Source organism: Crinia signifera, chromosome 4, assembly GCF_055691185.1.
Source record: "Crinia signifera chromosome 4, ASM5569118v1, whole genome shotgun sequence".
Classification (NCBI taxonomy): Eukaryota; Metazoa; Chordata; class Amphibia; order Anura; family Myobatrachidae; genus Crinia; species Crinia signifera.
The window spans coordinates 275,171,696-275,195,443 of record NC_139220.1 but is presented as its reverse complement, the minus strand read 5'-3'; the positions used below and the strand labels follow the sequence as shown (position 1 = coordinate 275,195,443).

Sequence of the window (23,748 nt, the reverse complement as noted above, 5' to 3'; positions counted from 1 at the left end):
AGAATGAAGCCACTTCCGGTAGTTGGAATGCATGCCGCGTCCAACATCCGGCCTGTGGAACGCATGTGTCTAAAAGGGGTATTTCCTATTGGTACAATTGCGCCTTAATAGGCGCTTCTATTAAGACAATAGACAAATATTATAACCAAGCGCAGGGCACTAATTGTAGTACCAAGCTGCCGCTTATAAGGGATACTCAACCCTTAAAGAGAACAAAAGTCAAAGAAAAGCAATGTAAGCGGCGCTTCAGAAACTACAAGTCAAGTATCAAAATAAAATTTATTTTTACGTATAAAAAAGCACAAATAAATATAATATACAGTGCTACCGGCCGGCAGAAAATATAATTACCCCAAAATGAATATAAATAGAATTCTGATGAAGCCGCTGATGTATTGAAGGCGGGGAAACGCGTCATCCATTTGCCGTCACTTCCGCAAATCGTCACTACTCGAGCCGGGGAAACCCACGCCGGAGCTGAGAGTCCTAGAAAAGACTGCAATAATACGGGAAGACCAGCAGCCGGGGACCCGCTCCAGGCGAGCCGCATTCCACCCCTATCACTCGGTACGTGAGACAACAACACCAGAGCGGAGAGTCCCATAGAGGGCTGCGAGAATTGGAAATACCAGCAGCCGGGGACCCGCTCTAGGTGAATCGCATTCCCAGTGAAGCAGAATTTCAACCTTCCTGCCTGGGTTCAACTAAAGCATAAGTATAACAGCTATTTCTTACTAACTCTGCTGGGTGAATAAGCACTAACAACGCTTGTTTCTGGGTCTAAAAGGACTCATAAAATCGCTTAAGACTGAATGACTAACCTGCTTGTTAAAATTGCCTGATGCTGGATAAGAGTTCTACTAATCCTACCTGAATTAAACAGGACATTGCTGTGTTGCTTGCAAAAAAATTTCATCTAAGGCTATAAATTAACAAAAAGAGCCCTTTATAAAAAGCAAAATAACCCAGCTGGGTTGATTAGCTGGAATATTCTAATTGTGGAAGAGCTAACTAATTACGCAGTAATTATGTCTTTTTAACATTATATTCTATTTATATTCATTTTGGGGTAATTATATTTTCTGCCGGCCGGTAGCACTGTATATTATATTTATTTGTGCTTTTTTATACGTAAAAATAAATTTTATTTTGATACTTGACTTGTAGTTTCTGAAGCGCCGCTTACATTGCTTCTATTAAGAGCCCTATTTCCGGGTTGTTAGGAGGCTTTTAGGCGCAATTGTGCCAATAGGAAATACCCCTTTTAGACACATGCGTTCCACAGGCCGGATGTTGGACGCGGCGTGCGTTCCAACTACCGGAAGTGGCTTCATTCTTTCATTTCTTTTTATATGTATTTTCAATTGATTTATGTACTTTGACTGCCTTCTATATGATTTATCTACACTAGGCTCTGTTTAGCAGTGTAGAAATGTATATTTTTATATGATCAAATGGGTAATTGATTTTTGTATGTGTGATGATGCATTTCCTGTCAGTGGGTATATATACCCTGAGCACACCAACCATGACATACCTTTTATAAAGTTGTCTAAGCACAACGAAACGCGTCAGCCATTTTACCACCACTTGGATACTGGACTATTCTACATTATCCCCTTGAACAAGCTACTCCCCCTGTCCCCCCACGAACTACCCCATACCCATTCCGGAATCCCCAAACTGGATATACATATTGGGTCACCCCCTGCTTAATCATTGGAGCCTATCCGAGAAGTGAGGTATTCCATCCTTTTGCCCACCAGTGGATCAAAGAACCAAGGCTTCCAGCAGGAACTATGGACACCACAGTACCAGCCTAATCCGGACCACCCACAATTGTCCCATTCCATTTGTCGGGATCACTAATATCCTTTGGGAGGAGAGCATACCTTTGGAACAAGCGGGACTCACTTAAGTATTCAATGTCCTTTCTAAGTGGTTATTCTGTGTGCCAATGAGGGCCATACACTATTGCATTATCATTTTTATCTAATATTTTATTAACTGTGTCATCATATTATATGTATAATTAAATTAATTTGTATTTTCAGGTGATACCCATCTGATCATCATTTTTAAAAATTTTAAGCACTATATTCATTTACTAACCAAACATTATCCTGAGCGCTCCACAAACCCTTTTTCTTCTTCTACATCCTGTTTTAAGGGGACTGAACACCCCCTCAGTGTGAGCAGCCTACGTAACAGCCCACCCTATAAGCGCCTTTATCACCCAGGGTGATCCTTGTTCTCCCGAATTCAGAGATCTTGGTTTCAAATATTTGCAAATACATGGGTAAGCCATTTGTCAAGGCTTTTCTGAGTATTGGGCCTCTGAGTCCCTATTGTTATATATCTAGGTGCAGGGTGCTGCCCCCTCCCCCCTAAAAAAATCAGCATAAGCCAGAAAGCCCAGGGCAGCACACCGATGATAAAACTACCCCTTCCTTTGTTATGAAGATTACGTCCAAGAAAAACCTCATGTTGACCTTGCCTATGTCGAATATAAGCTTTTGTCGACCTACTGTATACATGGTCTATCCACTGGTAGGAATGGGGGTTTGTAACCTGCGCTCAAAGAAGGTGCTGCACTACAAATGTTGAGCGTGCATGTACTAGTAACAACAGAAGTGAGAAATGTAAGTATGCAGTAGGTCATTTATTGTGGTCTTGCACAAATAAACACTGCAAAAACATGCAAAGGGATTGGGAGTGGATGTGGGGTAATGGGGTATGGTTCGTGAGGGCTGCTGGGCAGCGGGACTGGGCTGAGTCCAGGGGTCCTGATGATGGGGGTAAACAGACACAGTCAAGGTGGGTGAGTGCACAGGGGTGGTGGTGCGGGGGGCTGGCGTCCCGTCCCCTCCGCAGTGCACCGCTCACCGCTGTAGTCTTCCTTGGGGTCCCGGCTCTTCCGTCTGCTTGTGGTGGTATGCTGTCCTCTATGCCGCGGCTCGTTCAGTGCTGCGGCTGAGTTGCGAGCCCGGCTCCACAGGTCCTGGGCGGGACGTGACTTCTGCCCAGGACCTGTGGAGCCGGGTTCGCAACTCAGCCGCAGTGCTGAACGAGCCGCGGCGTAGAGGACAGCATACCACCACAAGCAGACGGAAGAGCCGGGACCCCAAGGAAGACTACAGCGGTGAACACAGGTGAGCGGTGCACTGCGGAGGGGACGGGACGCCAGCCCCCCCGCACCACCACCCCTGTGCACTCACCCACTCCATCTCTCCCACCTTGACTGTGTCTGTTTACCCCCACCATCACGACCCCTGGACTCAGCCCATTCCCGCTGCCCAGCAGCCCTCACGAACCATACCCCATTACCCCACATCCACTCCCAATCCCTTTGCATGTTTTTGCAGTGTTTATTTGTGCAAGACCACAACAAATGACCTACTGCATAATTACATTTCTCACTTCTGTTGTTACTAGTACATGCACGCTCAACATTTATAGTGCAGCACCTTCTTTGAGCGCAGGTTACAAACCCCCATTCCTACCATTGTACCTTGCAACTGAGAAAGGTCTTCTCAGCAGTAACCTTGTAGCCATCACACCAAGTAAGAGCCATTACAGTGAGCGTAGGCTATTACCTCTTCATAATGGTCTATCCACTGACTGCATACCCTACGTCACAGGTTCTAAAACTCTGTCCTCAGGACCCCACACAGTTTTCCCAGGTCTCACAGAAGCACAAGTGAAATAATTAGCTCCACCTGTGGATCTTTTAAAATATGTCGGAGAGTTGTGAATGCACCTGTGCACCTGCCGAGTGACTTGGAAAACGGGAACTGTGTGGGGTTCTGAGGACCTAGTTTGATAACCCCTGCCCTGCATAAATAAGTAGAATCTGATTGGTACTCCCATCTTAGTAAATGTACTCTTTGCTATCCAGCATCTTGTGGTGCTGGCTGGATTACTCTGTCAAAACACTGTGGTATTTCAGCACAGCTCTTAAAAGAATTTCCCTCACCATATTGCCTAGTGCTCCGTACAATGGCCTGGAGCATGGTCTTCATCCTAGAGAGGCAGTGCCTCACATATAGCTTAGTAGTGCTCCATTCATAGTATACTTTCTCCAGGGAGCAACTCGCATCACTGCTTCTGGTTTACACAGATGTATTCCTCAGCCACATTGTACTTTCCCCAGGTTCTGACTGAGTGTGTGACATATTTCTCATTTCACACTGATTCCTCCCCCTTTCAGCAGTGTGTATGCAACGTTGTCTGTCTGTCTGCCTCTACAGGTCTTTGAGTGTTCTCAGAGCTGCAATGAAACAACACTTCACCTCTCAGAGTCCTTTCTCCTGAAGGAAAACTGCAAGAAACTGGAGTCCTTCATCCAGCAGTTTATATACAAAGGGTGAAACGTGTAAATATCATCCGTTAAACCTTAGCTCTGGCACCTGAGAGAACCAGTGTAAGGTTGTTTGCATTATGTTAGACACATGTTAAATTTTTAAGTTATACACAAACGTTTCAATTTATTAGATTTTTTTATTTGCTGTGAGTCCAGTATTTTGGCAGTTGATTTATAATAGAAAATTACTGAAATGTGGCGATGCGTTTTTCTTCTTAAAAATTAGTCTCTTATTAAAACCCAGGATGGTTGTTGGGTGGACTTGAAGGATTTCATGTTGCACCAGGAAACAGTCTTTTCTGTTCTTAGAACGTGATTGGTTCTTTATTAAACCGGTTGTAAACCTCCGTGTCTGTACCTCCGCTTAATGCACAGATCTTCACGCGACTTGGTTGCGAAGCATTCCCACCTGATCAATCTCGCAGTCAACCCAATCTCCTGCCTGCAAATCAAAGTCACAGGAACAGTAAAGTGTTCAGCCCTGCAACTGGATCATTTATTTTATACCCCTTTTACACTTAAATCCCAGAAACCAACCCTGTTCACCCCACAGCTTCAACCTAGAAATAACCCAGATTGGCCTAAGTCACTGGACTCGGGTTAATATTTTGGGTCAATTTTCAAAGGAGCTGCAACCCAGGTTGACCAGGCAATAACTCAAGTTGGAAAAAAGATATTCATGAAGGCAGCAATACACAAACGAACATGTCCCAAAGTCATGCAGCCAGATGGGTTAGGTCTGGCATTCCTTAACCCATACATAGCTTATTTAGCAGTTTACTATTTCTTTTACTATTGTTAAGCCACCAGAATTACCAGCAACCACCTGAATAATCCCAGGTATGTGTCATTTTATATCTTTATAGGGTACTTGTTTCCTAGCACGGCACCCATATTAAGTCATACGACATCATCGCATGCCATACACCCGATGCGATTTAAAATTGTATAAGCCCCTATACGATTTTTAATTGTATAAGTACCCTAATGGGGGCTTACAATGTTAAAAGCATCCCCACTATCAACGTCAACCCGAAGCATGGCGAGCCCGCGAGGGGCGGCGGTACGCGTCCTCCGGCCTTTTCATACCCCCACTATTCACATCGGCGTGGAGTTGATTTTATATAGTGTGGTGAGCGCAGCGAGCCCCGCAAGGGGACGCGTATTACTTTACATGTATTCCGCGGGGCTCGCTGCGCTTGCCACACTATATAAAATCAACTCCACGCCGACGTGGATAGTGGGGGTATGAAAAGGTTGGAGGACACGTACTGCCGCCGCTCGCCACGCTTCGGGTTGGCGTTGATAGTGGGGGTGCTTTTAACATACTAAGCACCCATTATGGTTAATTATCATTTAGGGGGCACATTTAACATTGAAAACACCTATTAGGGTGCCTATACAATTTTAAATCGCATACCATTGTATATGCCATACAATGCGATAGTATACAATTTTAAATTGTATAACATCCACTGCCATTGCGTAACATCGTATGCCTTATGGTCTGCGATGCAATGGGCGCCGTGCTAGGAAATAAGTACCCTTTATAGGCCTACACCAATGCCAGCCCTCAGGGTCCCCTAATGATGCATGTGTTACAGGTCTCCTAGCACTGGCAACCAGTGGCTCTCTCCAGCTGTTGTGAAACTACAAGTCCTAGCATGCCTTGCCACAGTTTTGTTATTAGTGAATGCTAAAACCGTGGCACTACATGCTTGGACTTTTAGTTTCATGACAGCGAGAGACCCACAAATTGTCCTGTCCTAGCAGGTGCACAGGTGTAATCCTCACTGGCTGACCCATTTTAAAAGATCTTCAAGTGGAGCTAATTGCTTCAGCGGTGATGCTAAAGAGATCTGTAGAACATGTTGGTAGAGATTCCTCAGGTCTGTGGAGTTAGAAAACAGCAGTTCTCTACCTCACATTTTCCTGACAGGTCATGGAAACAGATGGAATAAATACTGACCCAGCACAATAACCATGACCTGTTCCTGGTATCTGACAACTTTGAGTTGAGAATCCCCTGGTCTACCTTTTACCTTACAGAAGAAACCTGTATATGAAAACAGATGAGGTGGTAGGAAAATATATTGTAATAATATTGTGAACTCAGCACTAAACTTAACTTTGGTACAATCTTAATAAAAGCCTAATTATAATGTAGATATTAGTGGAGACTGGTCATCTACACACAATTGTACTTTAAACATATACAAATCACTTGCTGTATGCAAAGTCATGCGTATAATTACTTCCCTACATCTTGCCAAGCTCACAGTAATACAGGTCTGTAGCCTGAGCGAGCGCGAACAGAAATAGGTGCATGATGCTACAGAACAGAACTTGCAGTGTTCTACGGGGTATGGATCATTAGGTCAACATGCATTAGGTTGACATGACATTGTGCCAACACAAGCATTAGGTCGACATGGGCAATGTCAACATGGGGTTTTTCACTTTTTTTTTTTTACCCGAATGTCAACACTAAAACATAGCGCTGCGCTCGCCATGCTTCAGGCACTATTTTATTCTTCCACCATGCCCTAGTGCAGGGGTGGGGAACCTCAGGCCATGGCCGGTCTGAGTGGCCCTCCCACCCGCCCGGCGGCTTTGCCAGGAGTCAAGTACAGGGGAATCTTGCGAGAGGTCGGTAGTTCTTGTGAGATTCCTCTTAATCAACAGCAGCCGGAGACTGTCAGTCCCATTCAGCGGCAGCCATCGGAGTGTGGGACGGCTGCAGCAGGACAATTTGTAAGAGAAATTTTTACATATGGCCCCCGGAGGATTTTTTCCCCATACAAATGGCCCTTGGCACAAAAAAGGTTCCCCACCCCTGGCCTAGTGGATGGTGGAAGAATAAGACAGTGAAAAACCCCATGTCGACCTAATGTCATGTCAACCTAGACCCATGCCAACCTTTCTGCATGCTGGCCCAATGATCGCCGACCTAATGACCACATCCTGTTGGGGGTAGATGACGAATTGTCATTATGGGGGAGAAATGGTTATTGGTGCATGGTGGTGTTTATTAACTATGATGAGAGTTCTGCTGAAGATGGGATGTTGCTATGGGCAACTCATCATATTCTGTCTATCTTCGAGAAGGTTCTAAATAAAAAGTAGATCCTGTTTGATTGCCCATAGCAACATCCCATCTTTATTAGAACTCCCATCTTAGTAAATAAGGCCGGTTATGTGCGCAGATACCACTTTTTCCCATGTATGAAGATTTGAGGTACCTGAGCACCCCTCATTATCGGTGCTGCGATCTGATATATAACACTCTGATTTGCTGGGCAGTGTATGAGCAGTCCGCAGCGCTGACCAGGCTGACACTGGCAGCTATACATTTCAACAGCTGCAGGTGTCTTTGCCCAATCTTCATAGCAAGGACAGCGTTGTCCCTGGCTGCATGTGATGTCTCACGCATGCACACTGGAGCCGGCCAGGCCGTGAGACACAGCTCCTCAGCACTATGTTGATGCGCTGTGTTTTCTGGCAGGGAACATTGGAGTAGGGAGTATTCATTCCCCCACTCCAGCAGACATAGATGAACATAACTTGTTGATGTAACTTCCTACTTTCCCTCTGTAATAAAGCCAAGCAAGAAGTGCTAATGCATCTGCCCCTGTGTTCCCAATGATTCGTCACAGGTGGAGTGTACTATTATACTGCAGGATAGTCAGGTGCAATGGGAAACCAGAATTCCTGTCTTATGGATCACTCACCTTAAGGTAAACAGGTGGCTTTCTGAATACACCTACACCAGGCGGCGTCCCAGTCAGAAACACATCACCTGGATGTAATGTGACAAATCTGATGAAAGTAGAGATTGTCAGTAAAGGTTATTTATAAACTGTAAGCTCTGCGGACATGTGCTGCTACTTACTGTGTACACACAGGTGTGACTATCCACTATACAGCTATTACATTATCTAGTGCACGCCTATATATGGAATTAGAAAAAACCTCAGCAACTGCAACTAGGTGTAAAAACATCACGCCAAACACTAACCTCCTTCGGTGTACCCTCTTTATTCGTGTAAATTTAATTCATCCTTCTAAAAACTGGATTTTTTGTCTTACCTGTTAAATCGTTTTTTCGTAAGCCATGGTGGAACACTGGAACCATGGGTATTGGTAGGTCCACAGACCTGGCACCAAGGAGTTAAACTTCTGGAGTGCAGCAGGGAAAGGCTCCTCACCTATACTCTGACTGATTTCAAAGGTCTGCGAACCAAACTTGCTTTGGCAAGTTTGGGACAATGAGTATGGCCGTCACAGCCTCTGCTTGTAGCATGCTAAGTACCTGCTGTAGGGGGGCAGTCGGAGGGAACAGGTATACCCTTTGAAAATGCCAAGGAGCCACTGGAGCATCTACTAGAAATGCTCCTGAAGCCCTTTGTGCGAGCTTTGTAACGAGACAAATAGGTCCATCTGATGACCGCCCCAGCGTGACACCTAATGCTGGATAACTTCCAGGTATAGACCACTATGCAGAGTGCACATCCTGTCTGCCTGCTTAGGTGGGGCGGATGTAACATGTGCAGAGAGAGTTAGATTTGTGTGTTATTTTGTTTCTGTGCAGGGTAAATACTGGCTGCATTAGTATTACACTGCAATTTAGATTTCAGTTTCAATGCACCACACCCAAATTTAACTCTATCTGCATATGTTACATCTGCCCCACCTGCAGTGCACATGGTTTTGTCCATTTTGAGAACAAATTTGTACTGCGATCAGATCCGAAAAAGGGCCAATGTCCGTTTATCACAGCAATGCCCAGCTAGATCATGAAATGAAGTGATTGTCAGTACTATACAATGCTCATTCCCACGGTGATCACAACAGTTAAACAGTCGAACCCTGCCCGCTATGGTACTGTAAAACTTACAGTATATCTTAGTAGTACCGTAAATATTCCCCCATGATTGCGAACACACAGAATACAAGCTGACTCCAGCAACAAGGGATTATGGGTAGAGATGGGAAAGGTCATATTCTGCCTCAGCGCTGCATGCAGATGATATGAACACAGCAGTACAGAATCATCTGTAGCTATACTGCCCATTGAGTATGTGTTAATGCTCACTTGGAGGCCCAGGCTATGAGAGCTTCCGTCTTGAAGACCATCTGGCTTGTGTTACTATCCTGGACGAGGGTCCCATTCACAGAGCAGCGGATTCCAAGGCCATGGGGGTCTGTGGAGGAGAGGGAGTTGTGTCAATCGTACAGTGCACTAAAGTCAAACATGTTAACTACCGCCTTGCTGATGTTTGATGACAAAGGATTATTAACACATTGGCCAAAGTTTACTAAGACGGGAGTTCTATTTGCCCATAGCAACATCCCATGGGAAATAGAACTCCCATTTTAGTAAATATTGGCCATTGTGTGCCAGCCAGGTGCTAAAACAGTTTTACTACGCCTGTATTACATTGCATTAGTGTTACTGTAATTGCATCTGACAATACAAAAGGTATATGGTAACACCTACTTTCATTTCAGCTTCTAGTGATATGGCTGGCTGTGTAGAGGTTAAACCCCTTTCACATTGCAACTAATTACTGGGTACAAGCTGGTTTCTTGCCAGTTCAACCCGGTAATTACTGCGACGTGAAAGGAGTTATCGGGTCCCGCAAACGGGTAGCAACACGGCAATACGAACCGGTAAAAAAGCAGGGTTCTTACCGGTGTGTTGCTGTGCAGTGTAAACAGTTTCCCGTTCACATCACGGAGTAGTAGCTCTAAGCACTGCCACCTCCCCCGCACCCCCGGATGACAATAATAATGCCGGTTCGCTGAAGGGATGTGAACATCCCAAAATGCAGGGTCGCGTCGGGACTAAACCGTTTCAAAGTCCCGATGCAGCCCTGCATTTTGCGATGTGAAAGCAGCATTAGTCAGCAAATCACTCGAGCTGGCTACACAATGCAGATGCATATTTCACATGGATACATAATGCAAACAAACTGTGCAATGTTTAATATGTTGTGTTATGTAGTTTATGGATGTAATTAAGAGAGAGATTCACTTCAGTACCTGTTATGGAGTTTTTAGTAACCAGTGCTGGTCCCAGTGGACAGAAAGTGTCAAACGTTTTACCCAGCAGCCACTGCTTGCCATTCTTTTTCATCTGCCAGTCACGGGCGCTTACATCATTAGCAACAGTAAACCCAGCCACGTGCTCCATTGCATCCTGCTCCTGTGGATAGAATAACAGTGTCTGCACAGTGGGGCAATGGGTCACGTCTGTCCTATATCCTGACATGACAGGGCCAGAACATCGGGGGCCTCGTCCTCACCACATTCACGCTGTGTACACATTATATATCACGTAAAGGGATTTACTACACTGTGGCCCCACTGTTACACAGACCTCCAGGGAAGGGACCACAACAGTAGAGAGAGGGGGTTTCCCATAACCCTCATGTCACCTTAATGGCAGAGTGACGAAGCATGTTCTGGGACTCGGGTGAGACACACACACACTTCCCTTGGTAATCTCTAGCATTATTTGATATACATGCACTAATGTGTGAAGTTTCATGTGACAGATTAACAGTGTTCTCTATTAATGTTAATCTTTGAACAACTACAGTTGATGTATTAAATTACCTTAATGTTTTTTCCCCTTTTCCCTATTACAAAAGCAAGCTCAACTTCCCAATCCACTTCCTGCAAATAGAAGAGATTCACAGTGAAAAACCATCATCGTTCAGTGACAAATTCCTGGACATCCTACATACAATTAGCCTCAATATGCCGTGTGACGGCTGGCGTGGGTGTTTTTTTAAATTTTTTTATTAATTTTACCACACGGTGCGATTTTGACTATATAGTCAAAATCAAAAGGAAAGTTAGACAAGATCGAACAGTATTAAGGGGTTTTACTGCAAGGTCGATATTGCAAGTAAAAAGACTATGCAGGCACAATCTAGATTTACTATGGAGCAGATTGTCTTTAAGACAGGCATATCCTAACTATGGCCCTCCAGCTGTTGTGAAACTACATATCCCAGCATGCTTTGCAATAGTTTTAGCATTCCCTAATAGCAAAACTGTGGCAAGGCATGATGGGACTTGTAGTTTCACAACAGCTGGAGGGCCATAGTTTGGACATGCCTGGTTTAAGAGGATAGTCCCTGCCGTCATCAGCCAGTGTGTATGCACTTGCCAATGACGGCTGCGGGGATCATTCCGTGCGTATGCCCCATATGACTAGGTTCACACTGCTGGTCAGAACAATCCGGCTTTGCCATGTGCAGTTCTCACGGCAAAGCAAATTAGCGGGTCAGGTTTTTCTAGCCGGTAGTTTGCCTTTCAACACGGGTCCTTTTCTAGTGTGAACAGGACAACCCGGATCAACATTCCCGGGTTATTAACCCTACTTTATTCCCAGGTCGAAGACGACCTGGGAATGTCGACACGGGCAGACCCTTTCTCCCTAGAAAAATGACCCGTCTTGTAAGGCAAATTACTGGGTAGAAATGCTTGACCCGGTAATTTGCTTGGCAATGAGAATGCGACTAAGTCACAATTCGATGCGACTATGATGCATCAGGAGACTATGATGATTCATTTGGCAGGCGACAACTGTATTCAGCAGTGTGACAGAGCCCTGAGAGAGACTATTTGGCACAAGTGTTTAAGTAAGCTCTACAGAGCTGTGCACTACAGAAAAGGATGAATCAATTTCCAAATCTCCAGGAATGGCGGACAGCTGCAAAAGCTCCGCATGGCCAGGAAAACACCATGGCATACCCCTCCCTCTTAGCACAGAGGACACTGCACTTATTTCTCCTATGCGGGCCCCTGTTCTGGGGAAGTAGTAGGGGGAGACGACTCATGACAGAGACCAAAGACCACACCAGGGGTAATCCCATGTGGAGCAGGCAGGTGGGAGTACCAACTACAGTAATTGCCAACTGATGGTGTAAAAATAATACATAAACTAACAAATTCAATCCATAAAATAAAGTGTCCAGTTTGTTTTTTTATGGATGGTGGGGATTGGGAGGTCAACATGTTCAGAATGACAAAGCTGTTTTTATCTAACACTAACGCAAAAGTCAAAATGTATGATTTGGACAGTTTAACATGTTAGAATCATAACAATCACAATTATGAATTTTGACTTCAAGACTGCATCTCCTGGCAGACATTTTCAAAATGATGCGCACTCCTGATACTTATCTACATATCCCTCTGCGTATCCCGAGTCCCCATGGATAGAAGAGAAACATATTGTTCCTCAATGCCAAGTGCAGCAATCATATAATAAAATATACAGTGTAACCATGCCACCTAGTGGAAAACACCGGTAGTTACATTCATGTGTAGAAATGGATGCATGAGATCCTTCCACAAGGCATCGGAACAATAACATTCATTGTTCATATAACGTTACTAGGAATCTGGAGACCGGTGACAGACAAGAAGACATAAACTTAGTTTATCCTTCCATTAGTTGCCTATACCACTCACTACTCGGGAATATTTCCATGTCTTACCGCAGTGCATATTCCTCCTTCCATTACATTTTACATGTGTATCTTATTTCCAGCACTCTTATCCAATCATATGATGGTAAACTTATTGCTGCCCACTCATAACACACAATCCTGCTCCACAGTCACCTGGCTTTCTGGCGGAAGGACGATCTGGGCATGTGGACCCACGATGGAGCTGGGGAACTTGCTGAAGATGATGGGCTCTGTGGGAACAGGAACATTTTGCTCCAGGCAGTGATCCACGTAGTTCATCCCAACACATATAATCTTCCCCGGATCGGTGATGGGAGCCATGACTTTGATCTGAGATCGGGGCACTACATTCTGACTAAAATTCAGGGCCCTACAAACAAAAAATAGAACAAACCGGAAGATTACGCCTCCTTATGGAGTTTCCAGGTACATTTCAGTTTTCAAATTCCAAAAGTATCATGGGTTTTCAGGAAGAGGTCTACATCTTCTAGAACAGGGGTCTTCAACCTTTAAGACAGTATGGGCCACATTAAAAAATTCAACGAAGCCCGAGGGCCACTAAGCTCTACTGTGGTATTTAGCATAGCACTTCATAGATAGACATCACAGCTCCCGCATAGATAGTTGGCACAGCTGCCCATACACATAAACCCTGCCCCAAATATAAAGTCAGCACCAGGGCTATTTCTAGACAATTAGGGTCCCAGTGTGAACAGAATAAAAATGCAGCCCCCCCCCCCCCCATACATAATTTGATATTGAATAAATTGCGCGCACTCCCGGGGCGTGGCTTGGCTGGCGGCGCGAGCGGCTGCACGGAGTGAGAGCTCCGACTAAATCCTGTACTAAAATCCTGCCCCAGGCCCTTTAGCTGCCGCATACTTACCCACCCTGGCTCCGGGTCTGCTCCTGTGCTCCCTGCACCTTCGCGTCTCTCCTGGGCGGTGATCGGTGTGCAGGACGGCTGCCTGGACCCGCTGCGATCTCGGCTCTCCTGTTTGTGCGGGCGCCATCTTGGATCCTCCGGCGGCCTGGATGGGGCTCCGGCGTCTCTGTTGAGTGAGGCCACATATCGGCGGTGCAGTCGCCTGTCAGGTGTGCCGGCGGGGCGGACGTGCCTGGAGACTCCCCCGGTGTACTGTCGACGGTGAGTGGGAGACGCCCTTGCTGCGGCGCGCTGCTTAGTCGGCCGGGGGTACCAGCGCGGCCTTCTTCGGCTGGACCCTGGTCTGGAGTACCTGCGCCGCATTGTTCTGCACACGCTGGGACTCACTGGTGCCTCTAATATATTTGGAACTCTTGAAGGCAGGTTGTATTGGTGGCCCTGCAATAAGATAAACTGCTCCATTCACTGGCTCTCATTATCTCCTGCTATTGGGGCGGAGTGGGGTGTGCTAGCCACTGCCACCCTGCCTCTACTACGTTGCTGGAGCGTGCTTATACCTCAATATTCCTACGATGTCTGACCCCCTGCATCTCATCCTCAATGCCATCACGGCATCTACGCAGAGACTCCTGGCTGCCTTTAATATTCCACCTACTGAGGCCCCGCACTTTGGGTCGGTAGCACCGATACCCATTGCAGTGACTCCACTGCTGACCACTACTCCCCTCATGGGGAATGTCCAATTCCTTGTGGATACACCTATGCAACGTGATACTGAGTCTGCAGGAGCTGGGAATTCATTTGTTGGCTATGAGACATCTACAGCGCCCCTTTCTGCCGACGTCCTAAACTTTCCTATGGTCCTGACTAAACTGGCGGACCTCTATCCTTATGTACCGAATTCTCTCATCTCTGTCGTGACCTCTACATATACCTCTGCTACACTCCTGATGCACTTCATGTGCTATATACACTACTGGCATAACCGTCCCGGCTTCTCCTTTCATATACGCATGCTATGGGCTGTGACCACCTGCTCATGCCCATCTTTTTTGGATGTCGAGGCCTGGCCGGATTAGAGTTTCTGAACTCCTTCAAAATTACTGCTGGGACTAGCCAAACTAAAGCTATGTGTATTGTTATGTCCGGATTGTCTTTCCGATTGTCACTGCAATGTCGACTATTCTCTGTGCTCTGTGTCCTTAATTTACTATAGTTTTGATGCAATATGTCCAGTGCAAATTATATATGTCATAACCCTGCTGGTTTTATGCTTCATATCCTGGTAATGTGGGGAGGGTAAATGCCCTCAAACTATATTACATCTCGAATAAGTCCACTGCCCCTGATATATATCCTCTCTACAATACCCTGACAATAGGGGGGGGGGGGGAGGGGGGGGGGGGGGGTTTGATAGTTTAGTATAGTCTAGGGTGGGCACAGGGGTAGTTAATGGGATCCAAGTACGCCTCAGTTGGGGGTGGGTTGTACAGGGTGGGGGGTTCTATGGGAGGTTTGCTTTGGGCTTTTGGGTGGTTTACTTTATTAGATTAGTGGGTTTAGGATAGAGTTCCCGACAGATGACTATTTCCTGATTTCTCTTGCTCCTATGGGGTTGCAATGTCATTTTAATCATAATCCTCTACATGTGCTTTTGTATCTCCTGTTGAGGTGTGGGCCCGGATGGCGCCTTCAGGCCGACACATCTCGCGTATAGTGGTAATTGGAACAGATACAACCCAATTTCATTTTCTGTATACATTATCTGATGTCAATTCAAATCATTGCTTATACCTATGTGCTATTTGACTATTTTGTCTCTGTCGAGGAATTGTTTATATGTTTCTGAAAAAGCTCAATAAAAACACTGAATTTAAAAAAAAAAAAAATTGCGCGCACTCCCAAAAAGGGGTTGGCCTAATTATAAGGGGCGTGGTCTAATTCTAAGAGTGTGAACTAGCAGGAAAACAATTACCTGACACCTCACTTTTGCAACCTACATGACCAGACATTGGTTACCTCAGGAATGGTTGTTGTCCTCCCATGCTTAAGTTGGCTGAAGGCTGCACAGTGACATATAAACATGAAGGCCCATTACACCATGATGCCCATTACACATTATGCTACACACCGTGATGCCCATTACACATTATGCCACACACCGTGATCGTGATGCCCATTACACCTCACACCACGATGCCCATTGCACCTTGCACTATAATGCCCCCAATACTCCTGCTTATACATATGATGCCCCCAGCAGTGCCTCTCACAAAATGCCACCAGTATTGCCCTCCTACGTCAGCACTGCATTGCACAGCCAGCCAGTCCTCCCATAGTCAGCACCAGATAGTCCCACAACAGTCAGCACTGCATAGCCAGACAGCCACCTCCCCATAGACAGAACCATATTGCACTGCCAGCCTCCCAATAGTCAGCACTGCACAGCCAACCTCCTCCCCATAGTCAGCACCACATTGCACTGCCAGCCCCCCATAATCAACACCGCATTGCAGCCTGCCCCCTCCCCCATAGACAGCACTGCATTGCAGCAATCCAGCCAGCCCCCCCCCCCCCCCCCAATAGTCAGCACCGCATTGCAGCCCCCCCCCCCCCATCCCACATGCAAAGGGGGACTAGCGCTGAAGGTTTTTGGTATATTTTTCATACACGGCATTGAGAGGCAGTGGGCCACTCAAAACAACTCAGCGGGCCATGGGTTGAAGACCCCTGTTCTAGAACATGGAGGGGGGGACGGTGGGGGTTGTTGAGTGCATAATGGAAGCGGCATGAGTATTTTGGGGGAAAGGTTTTTGCAGATTTTTAAGTTTTCAAATGTAGAACAGTATACAGCCCAAACGTTCCTTTCCTGTCAGGATTTCACACTCCAGACAGTACATACGAGAGAGTTCAAGGACTTGTTACACTCAGGGCCTGATTCAGGTCAGATTTGTTTGTTCCGGGGAGTGATGTTTTTGCTCTGTGCCTGCGTATATGCCGGAGGTGGTCAGGGAGATGGTGCATGGGAATGGCCAGCGTTTTATAGGCATCTCCATAAACACGCTGGGCGTTCCCATGGGTACGTGGGCGGGCCAATGCCTGCTGGTGGCTGATGTCATAGTACGTCAGCTGCCCACCCCGTTCTTGGAACCGCATGCCGCAAATATAGGTCGGTCAAGACTGACTTATATTTGTGAACAGGGGAAAAAAATCATTCGATGATCGGCGACCACTGAATGATTTTTGCCCCATATGCTCCCCTGCGAATGGATGTTTATGGGGTGGCGGGCATTTGCTTGTCCAATGGGTGGCGTCAGAGAGCTTGCTAAACAGCGAATTTATGTTCCTTAGAGAGTTAACTTGAATCAGGCCCTTAATACAACCCCAGAGTGAGCAGAGGATGCCAGAAGCTACAAGGCTGGAAATTTTAGTGGAATTTAAAATGGTCCGGTCCATCCTAAAGATGATACTGATGGGTTTTACCAATCAAAGAATTGCTCAACATTTCATAAAACCCAGTGAATAGTGTCACGAGTCCCCCTATAAGCTTGTGCCCTGATTTTATAATACAGTGACTATGGGGGATTGTCTAACAGTATATAATGAACTGATGCCAACCAGCTTCATAAGCCAACATGAAGCAATGCCATGAGTTCAGCAGGAGTTCTACCTCCGCTAACTGATTAAATAACTTAGAAAATAATTCCACCTGAAACATACAATGGGGGAGATTCTCTAACCTTTATCGCAGCGGTGAGCCGTCTTTAACGGCGCCGCTGTCTCTTCCCCATATGTTCTGTCCCCCGGCGGTGTAGTGTGCTTCTCTGAACTTCCGCATTCCTGGTCTTTACGTCACGACCACGGCTCCCCATTGGACTGCATTGCCGTCCCTCCTATTCCCTATGCTCCAACACCCGTGCCGTTGTAAAGTAGGCTGTTCAACTTCGCAAGCTTGAGGTGGCCAAGTTGAACAGCCTGCTTTACTACGGAGTGGGCGTTAGAGCACAGGGAATAAGCTAGCTCAGGTACATGTTAAAGGAACCATTAAGGGGTTCTTTCTTTATGCCGGAAGGTGCACTTATGCCAATCGCCGGTGCACAGTGGATGCGCGCGCCAGAGCCTGCCAGACTTTTTTTTTTAATTGAAGCAATGAAGAACGAAAATGCATAACAATAACCATAAAGAAACAATGGCAGCAACACAGTCTACAAAGGTACATTCAATGACACAGACATGTACTATTAAATACAGAATAGGGCAATACACAGCCTACCAAATGAGGTGGAAGCAATGGTCTGACCTAGGTTGCTAAGGGTTGGTCTAGTTCTGAATGGCAACAGTGTTATTAATGCCACTTCTTTATGATTGCCAAGCACAGAGTGGTGGCATCACCTACTGTCGGTGTGCAGAGCAGTTATAACATAGTACAGATGTAGTATAGAGCATGGCAGCGCAGAGCAGTTGTAGCACAGAGCATGGCAGAGCAGAGCATGGCAGAGCAGAGCATGGTAGCGCAGAGCAGTTGTAGCGCACAGCATGGTAGCACAGAGCAGTTGTAGCGCAGAACATGGCAGTGCAGAGCAGTTGTAGCGCAGAGCATGGCAGCGCAGTTGTAGCGCACGGCAGACCAGTGGTAGGACAGAGCATGGCAGCGTGGCACCATGAACCCTTGGTGGACCTGTAGGATCAGGAGAATGGAGAACCTTAATAAACTGCATTTTATAGTAACACAGTGAAATCCACCCAGAACTACCTTTTACAATGTGGGTGAATTGCTTGGCACCCTGGCATTAGCACTAGCGCCTATCAGATGTGGGATTTTACCTCTCAGCAATCTGCATAAATTTGTCGCCACCTTCTAAGAACTCCTTCATGTTACATGGAAGCGATGGATTAAAGGCGTTGAGGTCAATAACCATTTGGAGATCCAGCTCCAGTCCGATCCTCTGACCTGGAAACAATTCGCTCTGAAACTGAATTAGCCTCATCCTGAGTGGTGGATGCTGGGAAATACGTCTCCGAGGCAGTAAGCTGACAGTCTTCACCTGGATGCCGCGCAGGAAACCTCGGGTCAAGCCCAACATCAGCCCTACAGGAATGAGACAGAAGTAATACATAAATGGGAAAGTAACAGAATATATTGGGTTTACACATTTTCTTTCTTATGGTTTATAAAAACCATATATCCCCAAATATACAGTTCTCTACACCGGCTTCTCACTCCTGCAGCATGCATTACTTCCATGCCACCATAATAGCACATGAAGAATATAGCACGGTGCCATACACTCAGTTTTCTTGCATCATTTTGTAGTAAATAATGGTTTGGGATCATATGGTCGACCACAGGAAGGTTCACATTCATTAGGTTGACCACTGAAGGTCAACACCCTCAAAAATGTCAACATGGGGCTAGGTCGACGGGGTCATTAGGTTGATGCAAGCATTAGGTCGACATGGGGTATTCAATTTTTTTTGTCCCTAATTTGGACATGGACACTGTATAGGTGCACCGCATCCCCTCCCATGGCTCGCTGCGCTCGGCACACTATTTTATTCTCCCGCCACACCCTAGTGGAAGGCAGGGCATGAAATACCACCTGTCGGCGCATGTCAGCTAAAACAAACAAAAAATGTGAAAAACACATCGACCTTTTGACTGTTGACCTTCCCCATGCCGACCCTTGAGCTTGTTTCGGCCTAAAGACCCTGTTGACCTAAAGCCACGCCGACCTTTTGAGGGTGTCGACCTTCAGTGGTCAACCTAGTGACCATATCCCGATGTTACTAGGGCACATAAGTTTCAGCAAGGGTGCATGGGGGTGCCCCGGGTAGGAGCAGTACGGGGTGTTGGTGTTACATAATACATGGAATGTGTCTGGCATTCTGAATAATAATACGGACACAACCGTTGTGTCTAAAACAGCCCATAGTCCAATAAAACAGTGACTCCAATGGCCAAATAATGAAACCTACTGTAGATTGCCCAGACAATAACCCTTTGGGTTGGACATCTGGCCTACAGTACAGTGTCATGTGGTTATGTGTTGGATGTGGATAAGTACAGTATAAGAATGCTTCCATAGAGATAGCTAGAAATATCTGCCCCTGTGCCAGTGTACTAACTACTTACAGCAGCCCCAATCTAATTTGACATACAGATATGTCCTCAAACATCTTAGCTGCGGAAACGGCAAACTGCGCCCCTTGGCACGCCAGGTAGAATGAGAATCTTCTAGTGCTGGATGTCTTTTTTTGTTGTTGCTGAAAATACATCTTAGTCACAATGCATTGGACTAGGATGCACAAGGAGATATGTAACACTTGTATATCTGTTTGCAACTGAGTCTCTGAATCTGTACGCAAAATGCTACTATGTAGTAGCCGCAGCTTTTTTCCAATACAAGTCCTGTTTTGCTCTGTATAGACTCAGTATACATGGGTCTGATATCATATTGATCAGTCTCCTGCTGCTTCCTAGATACATTGCGTTATGACTAAGATGCATTTAGGAAATAAAAGACGCCTAACATTCGCAGAGCTGCACAAGACCTGGCGGCTCACTCACGCCGGGCATCTCACGCTGCATGGCATATTGAGGCTAGATTATGAGGACGCAGCTGTACATGACTGACAATAGTCCTTTAATAGCTATATATACGCCACGGCAACAAGGAACTAGGGCCCTTATTCTGGTTCACTTGCAAAGGCAAATTCCTTCTCAAATGGACAAAACCATGTACACTGCAGGTGGGGAAGATTTAACATGTGCAGAGAGAGGGTGGGTTATTTTGTTTCTGTGCAGGGTAAACACTGACTGTTTTGTTTTTACACTGTAATATAGATCTCACTTTGAAATAAAACCCCACCCAAATCTAATTCTCTCTGCACATTTTACATCTGCCCCACCTGCAGTGCACATGGTTTTGCCCATTTGAAAAGGATTTTGCTTTTGCGAGTGAACCAGAATAAGGGCCTAGGAGTCTCATAGATCATGACACGGTTTCAAACTAGTAGTGTATTAACATTTAAGGACTTTAAACTAGAAGGATAATATGTTAGTTAAAAAATAATCTGTGTACGCAAGCTCTTGTAAAAGATCAGTAAGAGCAATGCATTATGGTGCAATCCTATGAGGACCAGTGGTCACACAGGAGCAGTTTTCTACTTTAGTTCCAAGTCCTGTTTCTAAAACCTCTGCCCAGAGGCCACAGTAATTATTTCATCACCTTCAATCCACTGTATGCCTACTAGTACAGTGCCGTACATATGGCACCCATTAGAACAATGCAGGGTACACAGAACTAAACATTAGAGTACCTGAAAAACTAAAAACAGAGCATAGGTAACAATTAGCAGCACCATTCTAACTATACAATACAGCTGAGATGTAGGGAAGCGAAGATGACCGCTTACTACCAGGGGGGAGTTGAAGTTGGTATAGATGAATAATTACAAGTGAGAAGAGCTGTGATTATAGTCCCTGAGAGAGCTGTAATTGAAGTGCGAGAGAAGAGCGCTGTAAGAACATGAGAGAAGAGGGCCCTGCTCCAAAGAGCTTACAGTCTAGAGCTGTGTTTTTTCAACCACTAGTGCGCTGTGAGCAGTCCTCAAGTGTGCTGGCTAGTGGGAGGGGTAAGTTCACATAGAATACGCACAGCACAGTGAGCATAAAATAAAAGGTACTCTTTACTTAGTTGGGCGCCAGCGATTGAAATCGCGGGCGTCGGGGGTAAAAATCGCGTTGATCGCGGTCATCGCGGGCATCGCGGGTAAATCGGGATGGCCGCGATGCCCGCGATTTTCCCATGGGGAACAATGTTAAAACGGCTGATTGACCGCGATTTTACTGTTAAATGCCTCAATGGACCCGATTTGGGGCCAAATAGGCCAAATTAACCCTTAAATGTCCCCCCAAATTTTTAACGCCACCCCACGATCCACGGCAACCCGAAGCGTGGCGAGCGCAGCGAGCCCGCGAGGGGCGGCGGTACGCGTCCTCCGACCTTTTCATGCCCTACTATCCACTAGGGCGTGGTGTGAGAATATAATAGTGTGGCGAGCGCAGCGAGCCACCGAGCCCGAAGCGTGGCGAGCCCCGCGAGGGGACGCGGATACCTTCACAGGTAGACGCGTCCCCTCGCGGGCTTCACAGGTGTCCGTGGCGAGGCGGACACCTGTGAAGCCCGCGAGGGGACGCGTCTACCTGTGAAGGTATCCGCGTCCCCTCGCGGGGCTCGCCACGCTTCGGGCTCGGTGGCTCGCTGCGCTCGCCACACTATTATATTCTCACACGACGCCCTAGTGGATAGTAGGGCATGAAAAGGTCGGAGGACGCGTACCGCTGCGCTCGCCACACTTCGGGTTGGCGTGGATCGTGGGGTGGCGTTAAAAATTTGGGGGGACATTTAAGGGTTAATGGGCTCTGTGGCCCATTTAACATTGATTCCTATGGCCAAATCGGGTGGATTGAGCCATTTAACAGTAAAATCGGGTCCATCGTGCGTTTTAACATTGATTCCTATGGTAAATCGTGAGCATCGCGTCGCGGGCATCGCGGGTACATTTATAGCCGGCCGCGACGCGACCGACATGATTTCCATGTTTAACATTGGTTTCAATGGGAAATCGCGGGCATCGCGTCGGTCGCGTCGCGGCCATACATTAATGTACCCGCGATGCCCGCGACGGGCGCCCATCTAGGTAAAGAGTACCAAATAAAACATTCTAAATATTGTTGTGGCTGCATGTATGCAGGGTGCACACATTGCTATCTTGGGGAACATGCAGAGAGAGTCGGCTGAAACGCCCAGGTCAGAGAGTGTGAGCAGGTTGTAGTTTCCCATACTCCCCTCCATGCACAGCCACCCTCTCACTGACAGCCCTCATACTCCACAACTGCCAAACCTCTGTCTAGAACCCATCTCATCCTAACATTCGTAGTAATACTATGGGCAGCTCTTTCTGTCCATGTGAAAAGAGTTGATGCTCATTTTCTCATTTTAATGCTGGAAAACTTTCTCATTAGGAGGCAAGTTATGGATTTGTTTAACATAGACATCACCTCTTGTAAGCCTGACGGCAACATGCCTGCTGCATCCCATTCAACTGTATGGGAACAGTTGAACAATAACAATAAACTGCTTGCGACCAGCCAATCGTTCTCTTACCAGGGCTCTGTGACCACACTGCGCAACATTATATCTCCGGGCAGAGCATTGGCGCAGGATAATGGGGCCTACAAACGTAGAGAGTTGCTGAGCGTTCTAAGCGATGCTAGATCGCTCAGCACACAGCGATGTGTCAGTGCTGTGTGCTGAGCCATCTGTCAGGGCCAGTGTTGTCCTCTATGCCCCAACACACGGAGCGATGTAGGGGCATTTTCTAAGGGATCTACAGTTCTACCCTCGATCACATACTGCACCTACATTCTCAGTGTTACTTTATGTCCTCCAATACATTTATCAGGTTCCCTTCATAGGGCATTATGTACTAAAGGGAAAATGCGGTAAAACCCCCGTTTTACCGCATTTTCCTATGTACTATTACCCGACCGCCACGTCACCGCAGTGTAGGGTATCGCCACCTTTGGGTGGCGATACCCTATAGAAGCCTATGGGCTTCTTTTCGCCGCCCGACGCCTCCGCAGTAAAACCCGCCGACCCCCCTCCCTCTGTTACCTGGTCCAGGTCCTCCTGGACCCAGAAGGTAACACCTTCCTCCCCCTAGTGACGCAGCCGGACGTCCTTCCGGCTGCAGGGGGGAGGAGGAGGTGCCGGAGACAGCTTGCTTAGCTGTCCCCGGCGTGAGGGATGCAGGAGCCGGCTGGGAGGTGACGGAGACCCCCCGCGCACCACATTCCAGGTATCGCCCCGGCGTGAGGGATGCAGGAGCCGGCTGGGAGGTGACGGAGACCCCCCGCGCACCACATTCCAGGTATCGCGGGGGGCCTCCGTCACCGCATCGCGATGCCAGCCGCATATGTTAGTACATATGCGGCGGCATCGTGG

The 23,748-nt window shown here is 46.8% G+C and overlaps 2 protein-coding genes across 5 annotated transcripts in view; one reads left to right on the top strand and one right to left on the bottom strand.

Annotated features, from left to right (window-relative positions):
• The window catches only part of GPAT2 (glycerol-3-phosphate acyltransferase 2, mitochondrial), a 63,908-nt gene extending 59,198 nt beyond the window's left edge, over positions 1 to 4,710 (top strand). For all 4 annotated transcript variants that reach the window (XM_083184589.1, XM_083184586.1, XM_083184588.1 and 1 more), the window contains one exon: positions 4,251 to 4,710. In XM_083184589.1, the coding sequence (XP_083040715.1) occupies positions 4,251 to 4,370 (120 nt within the window). In that variant the 3' untranslated portion in view covers positions 4,371 to 4,710. The remainder of the gene's footprint in view (positions 1 to 4,250) is intronic.
• The window catches only part of LOC146075400 (oxaloacetate tautomerase fahd2, mitochondrial), a 28,555-nt gene continuing 9,266 nt past the window's right edge, over positions 4,460 to 23,748 (bottom strand). Inside the window, exons 2-8 of the mRNA XM_083184590.1 lie at positions 18,563 to 18,827; positions 13,006 to 13,222; positions 10,985 to 11,044; positions 10,409 to 10,571; positions 9,459 to 9,567; positions 8,095 to 8,182; positions 4,460 to 4,805 (exon numbers count right to left, since the gene is read on the bottom strand). Coding sequence (XP_083040716.1) covers positions 4,743 to 4,805; positions 8,095 to 8,182; positions 9,459 to 9,567; positions 10,409 to 10,571; positions 10,985 to 11,044; positions 13,006 to 13,222; positions 18,563 to 18,822 — 960 coding nt within the window. The 5' untranslated portion in view covers positions 18,823 to 18,827 and the 3' untranslated portion in view covers positions 4,460 to 4,742. The remainder of the gene's footprint in view (positions 4,806 to 8,094; positions 8,183 to 9,458; positions 9,568 to 10,408; positions 10,572 to 10,984; positions 11,045 to 13,005; positions 13,223 to 18,562; positions 18,828 to 23,748) is intronic.